Source organism: Zingiber officinale, chromosome 5A, assembly GCF_018446385.1.
Source record: "Zingiber officinale cultivar Zhangliang chromosome 5A, Zo_v1.1, whole genome shotgun sequence".
NCBI classification, from domain to species: Eukaryota; Viridiplantae; Streptophyta; class Magnoliopsida; order Zingiberales; family Zingiberaceae; genus Zingiber; species Zingiber officinale.
Window position 1 is genome coordinate 114,200,528 of NC_055994.1, and position 12,563 is coordinate 114,213,090.

Below are 12,563 nucleotides of genomic sequence, written 5' to 3' on the forward strand. Positions count from 1 at the left end.
CGATCGGCGGTGAGCAACCATGGTAACAAGAATACCTGCTCTTCGGTCCCTGCTCCTCAAGATCTAACTCGGAGAAACTCTGAATCAAGTACAAGTAGCGAAGTCAGGTGCTCTCGGACTTTCTGCTGAGTGCATCTGCAACCACATTAGCTTTCCTCGGGTGATAGCTAATGGTACAATCGTAGTCCTTCAGGAACTCCATCCATCTCCTCTGTCAGAGATTAAGCTCCTTCTGAGTAAAAAATATATTTGAGATTCTTATGATCAGTGAGAATCTCAAATGTGATACCGTATAAATGATGTCGCCATAGCTTCAGAGCAAAGATGATGGCAGCTAACTCCAGGTCATGAACTGGGTAGTTCTTCTCATGCTCCTTCAGCTGACGAGAAGCATAAGAGACTACTCTGCCGTGCTGCATCAGAACAGCGCCCAAACCCTGAAGAGATGCGTCGGTGTAAAGTACAAATCCATCCTCTCCAGAAGGTAAAACCAAAACTGGAGCCGACACTAATCTCCGCTTCAGCTCCTGAAAGCTTGTCTCGCAATCCTCAGCCATATAAACTTCACGCCTTTCCGGGTAAGACGTGTCAGTGGCATAGCAATACGCGAGAATCCCTCGACAAAACGTCGGTAATATCCGGCCAATCCCAGAAAACTGCGGATCTCCTGAATTGACTTCGGCTGCTCCCAACCGGTGACAGCCTCGATCTTCTGAGGATCAACTGAAATACCTCTGCTAGAAACCACGTGTCCCGAAAACCAGCGAGGATAGCGGAATCGCTCACTGAACGCGACAGGTGATGTCGTCGAAGAATCTCCAAGACTGTGCGAAGATGTGCATGCTCCTCCTCGGAAGCAGTAGACCAATATGTCATCAATGAAAGCGATAACAAACGTCCGGATACTCCGGAAAGATGCGGTTCATCAAATCCATAAACACCGGAGCATTGGTAAGCCAAATGGCATTACCAAAACTCATAATGACCGTATCCGGTATGGAAAGCATCTTCGAATATCTGAGTCTCGACTCGCTGATGATATCCGGATCGCGGATCAATCTTAGAATACACCGATGTACCTCTGAGGTGATCAAACAAATCCTCAATCCGTGGTAATGGATATTTATTTACGATGGTAACTGCATTCACTGCCTGTAGTCAATACACGACCTCATAGTACCATCCTTTTCTTGACAAAGAACTAGAGAACCCCATGGTGAAACACTAGGACGAATAAATCCCCTGTCTAAAGCTCCTGAGTTGAACCTTCAGCTCGTTCAACTCTTTTGGTGCCATACGATCACGGAGCTTTCGATGTCGGTAGCGGTTCCGGAATCGACTCAATAGCGAACTCCAGGCCTTCGGGAGACAAACACAGCGGCTCCTCCGAAAATACATATGGAATTCCGGACAGCAGAGCGTCGGAGGCGCAAACTACTCATCTCTCGATCGATCAGCGACAGAAAACCATGGCGGTAGTGAGGCAGCCTGCGCTGAATCGCGAAATAATCGAGATGCGTCGTCTCGATGCGGTGAAACTCCACGAGGTTGGTTCGGAGGCGGAAGGTGACCACCCTCGTCGGTAATCAACGGTAGCATGATATACTTGACAATCCATGCCAAGAATGACATCAAACTCGACCATCTCAATACTAGAAGATCTACCGTAAGTATCATGTTGCCAAAGTCTAACGGGCAACCTCGATCTCTGGGTGATGTCTAAAGTATCACCGGACGGTAGGGAGACAGATCAATCGCCGCAACCTAACGAGGTAATCTACCAATCCCGCATAAAGTGCAGGATATAAAAGTGCGAACTACGATGTCAATCAAAATATAAGCGATAAATGCATAAATAAAAATCGTACCGCGGAAAACGGATCACTGAGCATCCTCTCTGGTAATAGCATGAACACGACCGGTCTCCGGCGGAGGAGGAGGTGGTAATCTTGCCGGTAATTTCTTCTTGAGGCTTGGACTATGTGCGGATAAGGCGAAAGGATGGTGGCGTCTTGTCGGTGGTGGGGAGTCGTCGCTTGAGTCGGATAATAAGGTCTGGAGCATAACTGCGGGTGCTGAAGCCTGAGTACTCTGTCCAAGCATGCCAAATCTTTCTGGAGGGCTGCTCCTATTGTGTGAAGATTGGGCTTCGCCCTCCTCGATATGCTTACAGTGACTAGTCCCTCGACTGACCCTCAGGAGCCGGTGTCTTGAGCCTTGGTGACAATCTCGTCTCTGGTGCCCGGCGGTTTGCAATAAAAGCAAATCCCGAGCAAGTGGGTGAGGTGATCTGGATCCACATAAAACAATGAGTATCAGGAAGGTGGTTGCAGTTCTGAGAAAGCAGGGCGTCACGAAGAAGACCGCCACGATTTAAGGGCCTCGAGATGCCCTGAGTACCACGACCGTCTGTGACTACTCGAGGCATCACATCGCTGTGTCTGCTGGACACATACAAGTCGACCAGTATGCTTTCTTTTCTGTCCGGATATCTTGTCTGAGCTAACTCTATCATCAAAGCTCGATTCAATGCATCGAGTAAGATGTAATCCCTAATCCGGCAAGTACATGCAGATAACCATCCAATCCACATATAAAGCGCATCATGCGAGTTCGTCCTCATGACTAACTGGACAAAAGCCGAGCCAACCGGAGGAATTACATATTATACTCGGTCAGCGGCGATTATTACGCCTCGGACTCATAAAATCACATCGTGAGACATCGATAGGACGGTGGAAAAAAGCGGCTCTCGAAAGCCTCTCAACACTGGTCCATGTGACGTTGCGCTCACCAATAATAGAACGCTGAGTAACCCACCGGGCATTAGCTTCATCCGTAAATGGTAAGCAGCCTGCTTTCTCCCACTCGAGCAAGCCATATAGAAGAAAGTCCGCTCCATAGTCTCTATCCATGACAGAGCCATACTCGGATCGAGATCTCCGCGGAAAAGAGTGAAGCGAGTCTTCATCGACTCGGCCAATCTGGAATCCTAGCTCGTGCGACAACAATATCGATGATGCGTGGGACGGTGCGATGGCGGGCTCTTGGGCGATACTATAGGTGGTACAGCGGAATAAGCGGAGGAGAAACTCCGGTGCTCTTGTATATCGGAGCATAAGCCGTGGTGGTGCTGCACAGGGAACAAAGTGGTGGCAATGGAGTGCAGTGGGAAAGGTGGGATGTGGGCGGTGCTACTCTTGAAGGCAGGGGTGCAGTGCCTGGTATAGGATACTGTAGATCCAGTGGTGGTGGCCTTGAATCGCCGTGAACTGTTGGAAGCGGATGTCGGGTACACAATGGTACCCACGATGATCTGTAAGCGGGGTGGGCGTGGATCTGGTCGGTGTGGCCAAAGTAGGTATCTCTACAGAGCTATCGGGATTTGAGAGCCCGATGCTCCCGCTGCATCCTGAGTCTGTCCCTGACCGACATGCTCACTAACAGTGGGCATCTCTGGCATATCCAGAGATCCTCGCACGTGGTCGTCCGGCACCACGTCTCGCAGCAATACGAGTAGATCGTCTCATATCTGTTAAATTAAATTACGGATATCAATACCAATATAACAAACATAAAATAACAACATACCTATTTACCGTCTGGAGATGTTCGCTGTCCAGTTCCCAATTTGACCTCAAAATTCGGCGTACATATCGGAAATCCAAATAAATCCAAAGCGAAATCCGAAACATAACCATATCGAAAATCCGATAATGCCCGGTTTGACTCGCAAACCTAGCTAACCCAAATATCGAATACCAACAACGGTATCCATAAATCTCGAACACAGCGGTATCATAACCCGCTCGATACCAAATAAATTGGTATCGGATAAATCCGAAAATCAAAATACGAAACAAAAGATCGTAAAACCGTGCTCGATACCACTAAATTGTCACGCCCGGAGGAGTCCCTGTCCGAAAACATCACCCCTGTACGGTGGACAATCTGAAACTTTCTACATCTCACATATACCTCAGGCGGCTGGAATAATAACAACAAAATAAAGCATCACCACGCAGTTTATATAAGTAAACAGATAGATTATACCCTGACTCGAAATCAACCCTACTCCACTACACTCGTAAAGCTCAAATCCGACGAACTCACCTTTTCTGCCGTCCAGGCAGGCATGTAGTAGAATAAATTCAAATCATACCAAAAGTCCATCAAACAGAAATATTCCATACAATATCCATATGTAAAGTCCAAAACAAAACTAAAACAAAGTCTGATAGCGAAAAGCTAAAATAAATCAACAACTCAAAAACCAGCAGAGGAGTAGCACTACGTGCTGTGGGGACCAGCGACTGGAACTCCCTCCTGACAGCATCAACCTGAAAATATCAACAATGGAGGCGGGGTGAGTCCAACACTCAGCAGGTACAATTGATATGCAAAGTAAAGAAACAACACCTAGCACTAATCATGCGTACAGTCTCCTGCTAAGAAAGATAAAAATGCATCTGAAGTAAATAGGAGAATGCTGTACTAACCAGGTCCTGAGTATAAGGTCAAACAGTCCGAGTGGTATAGGAATCCTGTATGCATGTCAAACATAGGTATCCAAACAATATGCAGCATATAAATGCAGCAACCACAAACACAAGCAATAAATGCATCATGCATATGATGCCAATGATGCGACCTGGTCACGCCGGTCGATCATCTCACACACAATAGTGAGGCCGAGTGGGTAGAGTGTGTGACAACCGTGCACTCTGTCGTCACTACTCCTAATGAGTGACCGAGTAGACGGGATCTTGTCGGAGTACACCTATCCTCCTACCTAAATCATAAATGGGGGAGCGCAATGCTCTCATCTCCGGTGCTCAAAGACGGGAGGAATCCCTGTCGGATAACACGTTGTGTCACACTACTCATGAGCGGACCATGCCTAACTGAGTCCCTACTGCAACACACACTGCTGAATCGACCACTAACCCATGGTGGTGGTGTGTGCAGATCCATGTAACTGGCGATGTGCTCAACAATAATGGGGCGGACCAGCATGCAATCATGCAAATGATGCATGGCAATAACCATATAAACATCCTGACCTAATCCATATATATATAGAAAAGTGCACCCTAGGTCAACAAATCATATCGAATCAAAGGTACACAGAAGGTACAAAAACCTAGGTCCTGAACATGGTGAAGCATGGTATATCACTACCCCCTATAAGCATGTATAAGCAAATAAAGTATACATGGGATGCAAATCAAGCAATCAATTAATCATGTATCAGATATTGGGTAGTGACTAACCGAAACAAACAAAGGACATAATTAATGCAATATGTTAATTTCATTACTAAGCATATTAAAGACAAAAAGTCAAAAGTACCCGCCTCCGATAAAATGGTGCAAATCTGACTCCGAGATACTCGTCTCGCGTCAAAGTCCTGTTTCACCAATGTAATATATTTTATTTAGCTACATTTCTCATAAATAACCAAATAAAAATCTATAACCCTAAATTAGGGGAAAACCCAAATCATATGACCATCATCCTGTCTAAACAATTGGACGATCAATTAGGATTAGTTACCTAATCCTCAATCCACCCTTTGATTAAAAATCTAAAACCTAAGTCCAATTACCCATGCATCTAAAACATGATGAATCACATATTCCATTTTAAATGTAATTCAAACATAACCCTAATTCAAATCTACACATGATCAACCATCTAAAATAATCGAATCAAAATCATGATCAATAACATGTATCAAATGCCCTACTCCTTACCTTATTCCTCAGCCTTGATTGTTAATCCACAGCAGAGACAACTTGCTACTGAGAACAGGTCTCACTGCCAGAACCCATCACTTCCAGTTAGTCACCAAAATCAACACTCAACCTCTACAAACCTATACAAAAGCAAATGCTACCCAATTCCTCCAAATATGATATCAACCAAAGCTTAATTAGCAAACTCACCAGTTCTGGATCAGAGGTAGCTGTTGGTGGCTACAACGGCCGGAACTAGGGCACAGGAGAAAGGGCAAGGTCGAGAGATGATGGCGTTGGGCACTAGAGTTCGGCTTCAGTGCTAGAGCACGGGTGAGTAGTTGGCGTCGCTGCAGGGAAGAGGGATCAGGAGGCAGAGGCTAGGGCACCGACGATCGGAGTAAACACCGGGCAGTGAAACTAGGCATAGGGGCAGTCGGCGGTGTGCTCAACTAGGGCAGAGGATGGGTCGAAAAACTAGGGCTCGGCTCCACCGAGAAGAGGAGGAGATGAAGAGGGGGAAAACCGTCGTGACCGGCGGTTAGGGCATGGAGGAGAATCGGGCGGCGTCGGGGAGAAGGGCTCGGGCTCGCGGAAGAGGAAAAAGAAACGGGAATAAAAAAGAAAATAAAAAGAAATTAAGAAAAGGAAATGTAAATATAAACATTTCCTCGCTTAAACGGGTCGCCTAAACAGGCTTTTCCGGATCCCGTTTTTATCCCCGTCAACTCGTCCGTACGAGCTCTGAAAAATTTCTAAAATTTCCGGAAAATTCCTTTATTCATATCCGCCTATTTCCGGTATTTTACAGACACACTGGCTTAGGAAACTTTGTCCAAGTTACTAACTCGATTTAAATCAATCTTAGAAGAGAGTTTGGAAAGCCATTAGGTTTACTTGTTTTAGGAAGCTTTTGTTCAAAGACTATGACTACTCATATTTGAGAATCTATGAAGATGCACTTATGTGACTGTTACTAAATTTGAATCTAACTAAGGATTAAAGCACCTCAACCACACATTAGAGAGTGAAGCTAAATAGATGTTGTTTTTCGTCTTCAATCTCCAAGATAAAATTAATCCAAATTAGACTAAGAATATAGGAGAGTTTTGTATGCATACAAATTTTCATCAAGCATATGCAACTCGAGATGCATATTAAAGATTCAACAACTCCAACACAACTACAATCAGACACAGACATAAACACACATAAACAGAAATAGAGAGATAATATAATTTTGCGGCAGAGAGCGCAGTATGATGTTGTTGCTACGGCGGGTTAACGTAACTGAGGATTGCCAGCACCGTCTGCAGCATGGTGAGAATAAAGAGAAAGATTGCCGCAACAACCGAGATGCCCGTCCAAGGGTTGCCGAAGTAGATGTGGTTCAACGTCGCTCTCCACTTGTTTGCCCTCTTCTCGCAGTGCTTGGGAATGTCCTCGAACACTCTCCAGAGATGGCCATTCTTAGGCTCCACCACCACCTTCAAACAGAGCCGGTTGAAGAGCCTAGCCACGGACTTGTTGCTGCCCATGGTGCTCACCAAAATGTCCGCTTCCCGGAGTATCGCGACGTCTGCGGCCGTGTCGATCAGGCAATCGATGAGGAAGGTGAAGTCAGTGACGTGCGTGCCCCGGTCCGGGTACAGCTGCTCGAACGCAATCAGGTTACGCAGGATAGCGTTGGACACATTGTACGCCCGGATCCGGGGGATCTCCAGTCGACCATTGCGGAACGTCACGTCCAGGAAGCTGTCCGTCTGCTTCTTCCGTTTGATCTCGATGCCGGCGTCCTTGAGCTCCCGGGCGCAGGGGATCGTAGACGGCGTTAGCGGCGTAAATATTGCGTCCTCGATTTGGTCCTGCTCACAACAGTCAAAGCAAGAATTGCGCTTGAATGATGGCAGAAATGAGCCTCGACGGCGAGGGCCTCCTTTCTCGCCTCCACCAAAATAGCTCTTTTCCCCGGAGAGATCGAGCTTGCGAGTAGGTGACTTTGTAGGGGGCCTCGACTCCGTTGGTGGGTGTATGCAGGCATGCAAAAGATGGAGGATGTGACGAGACTTCCGGACCGGTGCTTCCAATTTCTCGGGCAACTTCTTCGTTCTTCCCGGCAAGAAATCGCCGCCGAAAAATTGGAGAGCGAGCGGTTTCAGGGAGTTGGCTGCTCTCGCGGGATCCACAAAGCCGAGCAAATCCCTGATGAGAAACAGAGGAAGCTGATTCTCCAGCAGCAGCATGTCAAGCCTCACGAAGTATTCTGTCCACGACGAGGCAAGGATTGGATCGTACTCCCTATTACCTATGCTATCGTTGACATCGTCGTCGTCGATGATGACTCCCGGCCTTTTAGTAGGAGCGTCCTTTCGGTCATATAGTCTGAGGAGGAACTCGACGACGAAGCAACCGTCGTGCAGCATCATGTCGACGAACTTGTCGCTGTCCATTTTGAAAACCTCAGAGTAGGCGCTCCGCACCCGAAGTTCTTCCTTCTTGATGTAATTTCGGCAGTCGTCCTTGCTCTTCGGGGGGTTCGTCCGCCGGAGAAAGCTGTGAAGGTATTGCGGCTTAATTTTCTCCATGGCTTGCAGGCGAGGCACGCCGCGGTGGTAAGGACCCAAGGAGATGAGGTTGGGCTCGTAGGCCCCGGGGTCGGCTTCCCGGATGATTTCCGGGACTCGGAAGATGGTCGGCTTCTCTGTGCGCCATGGATTCAAGTCTGCTTCTTCCTCCTCCCTATCCATTGCAATGGTTGAGCTTTGAGGCGTCGCAGCAGCTTTTTGATTCCAAGAATTCATTTCTGAGGGGTCAATGAACGAAACCCTATAAATTTTATAAATTTTGTTGTCAGCAATAATTGCATGGGGTAAAATTATTGGTGTTCAATTTGGAAAGAGATATGATCATCATAAGGTCTGTAATGCGAATTTTGATAAATATCTAGGTTAATAATTATCCATAATTTATCTCTTTCGTTTTTTTTTGTCACCTTATTTATGTTCATTCAAAATTAATTAAACAAACAAGCTGGAACAACTAATTAAGTTAAATAAATAAACTTAAATACATATGTGTTCAGCTCGTTAATGTTCATGACCAACGTTTAAAAACAATATTCATAAAATATATTTATTAATAAAACTATTTTTAATATGTTAAAAAATAATAAAATAAATAAATTTAAATTATCAAACTTAATAATCAATCAAATAATTAAAAGTTTCAAACAATCAAATAAACTTGAATTGAGAATTTGATAACATCTAAACGAACCAAGTTCGAATCAAGCTCAAGCCAAATTCGAACCAAACTCAAACCAAGCTTGAATTGAGAGCTTGATAACATCTAAACGAATCAAGTTCAAGCCAAGATTCAAACAAGCTCAAGCTCATAAAAAATAAACCAAGCCAAGTTTGAACACTAATTTCAAAAACTTAGTTCATTTTAAGCTCGGCTCGACTTAGTTACCTTATCAAATAACTTTAAACACCTTAAATCTCGGCTCGACTCGACCCGATTTATTTACAACCCTATCTATAAAAAGTCGAACAGCTGGACAAACAAAATCCTATGAAATAAATCTTTTTTAAAAAACAAAAAACAAAACCCTAAAAAATTAATCTGCAACAGCAGTTGAACTTGAAAATATTTGGAAATAGTTGGACTGGGAGGGATGAATGTGGAGATAAAGCCATATAAATATAGGCAAAGCCAGCTCAAAAGACAGGTGAGAACTGATTGAAAGGAAAACATTGTTTTCTATTTGTTTTTTTTTTTTCATTGTGGCAGAGAAATTGCCTGTCAATGATTTTTAAGAGAAATAATAATTTATCAAAGAGTGCATCGTCACATAGTACTTTTCACTAAAGAAAACGGTGCATTTGTTTATTTTTTAAATCCTTCCCCCACTTAAGTTTGTTTAGAGAATTCATTATTACAATAATTGTTGTTAGTTGAGACTGCCTAATCAGATCTCTGGTCTATTGAAAATAGATGCATATTTTTAATAATTTTCGGACTCTATGCAATTCATCCCACTTATCACATGCTCATTTAGAATGTTATGATTTATCTCCCTCGTGATGACCTTGGATCGGATGCGACGGGAGCGCTGGGATGAACGATTTCACCTTTTATCACATATTTTCAATAATTAGTTACATTAAAATCCATCACAAAAACTTCAAATTTATGCAAAACGAACACCTTCGCACTATTGTTGCCAACTCATTTATATAATTTTTTTCTGGAGGGAGAAGGTCTGGATTTTGAGCTTTATAAAATCATGAAATACTTTTTATCAAACGTACTTAATGATCATAATTTTTTTAAATATTTTTCACCAAAATATTTAATAATCACAAAGGCTTCAATTTAAGTCGAATAGCATTATTGTACTTAAATTCCCTTAAATTTGTTCATGATTATTTTTTTTTTCAAATTTTGAAACCTTGAGCACTATCAAAATTTCTTAGACAAAGGTGTTTCACAGCTCGAATTGAAAATGACTTCAGTCAACTAAATTTGAATCCAGTCGATTAATTTTCTCTAAACACTTTTAGCTCTAGTGTCTAATGATTATAGATGCTTCAAATTCATGTAAAATGAGTCATTACAGTTCGCTTATCATTTTTCTTAAATTTAAGCGTTATAAGGGTATCAATCACTTTTTGTTTACCAAAGCTCTTTGAGGACTACCATTTGATTGGCTAGTCGATTCTAAGAGATTAGATGTGTTTCCAATCAATTGGTCATTATGGTGCATACTAACCATAAGTATACGGTTATCATTAAGTAGTAAAAATATCATCCTTTGGGATCATGCTGTTGAGTACCAGTTTAAGTGTATAGGTAGGTCAATCAATTGAAAGTCTGAATAAGTCAAATTAACTAGATACTAGACAATCAGAAGCCCTACTAGGTTAGTTGGATCAGATACTAGGCAAAGGTGGAAGATTTGGCAGATCAAGGACATCAGGTAGGAAAGACTAGATGAGTCAGTGGACTAGATATCTAGCAAGTCGATGGGTTGGCAAGGATAGAACATTGGAGGAAGCCCTAGGGTTAAGGATCAAACGCTAAGCAAAAGTCAAAATAGGTTTGGAGGACTAGACGTTTGGCACCAAGTAAACTATTTTGAGTGAAGTTGTTCTTTTGGAAAGAACGTATAAGAGAGAATTCCCTTTAAGGGAACAATAGGCATCCGTTTGATTAAGGATTTCACGGGAAATTTTTAGTCAACATCGAACAGTTAAATATTGACAAAACTTATATTTCTTATATTATATTTGTTGTGCTAACACTATGATGCAGGAACCTAAAATTGGGAAGTTGGTCCCAGTCAATTGACTCCAAGCGACCGAATCGATTCCAGGCGATTGGATCTCCAATTGACCGAACATCCAAGTGCCCGGAAGGTTCAAACTCAGCCAAGTGTGTAAATGATGTGGCTTAATCTGATTGGTCTATGGCATGTTAAATCCAGGCACCCAGAAAGGCTTCAACTATCTAGATCAGGATAAGCTGCGACGAAATAAGTTAGATAAGTTATTTGCCGAGGGCTAGGCACATTAGCATCTAAGCATCCGTAAAGGTTTTAGGCGGACAAGCATAAGTCAAGGTTGAAGAAGTCAGATAGAGATTCATCCAGAATGTGTCACGTCAGCCGTCCAGGTGTCCGAAAGAAACCTAAATGCCCGAAGATGGATAAACTATGACACAATCGGATCAGATGAGGTCAAGCTAAGGGGCGCTTGGGGCTAGTCTAGGCTCTTGGAAATATATTACAAAAGCCCTACAAATAGAGGCTTTGGATAGACCTTTTAACCAACTTCCTATACTTGTCTCGTTCCAAAAATGCTAAAGCTACGTCAGGATGCCACTGTTGGTGCAATATCCCTTGGGTCAGATTGACCAAGTTGACTAAGTTTGAGTTGGCTTAAGCTTGAGTCTTGATGTTTGGGTTTCGATGTTTGAATATATATGGAGATTGCAGGAGTAATCGTCCGATTAGGAAGATTGTTGGAGCAATTCCCCTCTGGTCATGGTTTGACCAGTCTGATGTTAAGAAGAGTTAAGTAGGTCAAATGGTTGAATGGATACTTGACTAGGAAAGTCCTAACTAGAGGTTAGGCAAGAGAAAGTCCTAGTGAGTGAAGCCAGGTAGTTGGAAATCCTAGTGAGTAAAACCATGTGAAAGACCTAGTGAGTGAAGCTAGGCAGTTGGAAAATCCTAGTGAGTGAAGTCAAGTGAAAGACCTAGTGAGTGAAGCTAGGCAAGTGAAAGTCCCGGTGAGTGAAGCCGGGCAGTGGGAAAATCATAGTGAGTGAAACTTGGTGAAAACCCTGGTAAGTGAAGTCAGACAGATGGAAAGTGCTAGTGAGTGAAGCCAAGCAGATGAAAATTCCTAGTGAGTGAAACTAGGTAGATGGAAAGACCTGGTGAGTGAAGCCAGGCACGTGAAAATCCAGGTGGGTCAAGGTTGACCGGACACCTGGTGTTGGGAAGTCCAAGTAGGACAAAGGAGTGATCGGATACTTGGCACAAGGAAATCCAAACGGGTCAAGGGTGACCGGACATCTGGTGGAAGGAAGTCCAAGTAGGTCATGGAGGATCAGACACTTGGCATGAGATGGTAAGTCCAAGCGGGTCAAGGTTGACCGGACATTGGCACGAGGAGAAAAGTCCAAGTGGGTCAAAGGTTTAATTGGACACTTGACACAAGACGATAAGTTCAAGTGGTTCAAGGTTGACCGGACACTTGACAAGAGAAGAAAAGTTCAAGTGGGTCAAAGGACTAACCGAACACTTGGTGAAGAAGT

The 12,563-nt window shown here is 43.7% G+C and overlaps 1 protein-coding gene across 1 annotated transcript; it reads right to left on the reverse strand.

Moving 5' to 3' along the window:
* Nucleotides 1–7,009: 7,009 nt before the first annotated feature.
* On the reverse strand, nt 7,010–8,539 carry LOC121979912 (UPF0481 protein At3g47200-like). Its single transcript, XM_042531889.1, has one exon. The coding sequence runs from the start codon at nt 8,537–8,539 to the stop codon at nt 7,010–7,012; it is 1,530 nt and encodes a 509-aa protein (XP_042387823.1).
* Between the last annotated feature and the right edge of the window lie 4,024 nt (nt 8,540–12,563).

What these genes read in the sequence shown, in the direction of transcription:
- LOC121979912 (XM_042531889.1), bottom strand. Translation starts at nt 8,539, where the DNA reads ATGAATTCTTGGAATCAAAAAGCTGCTGCGACGCCTCAAAGCTCAACC.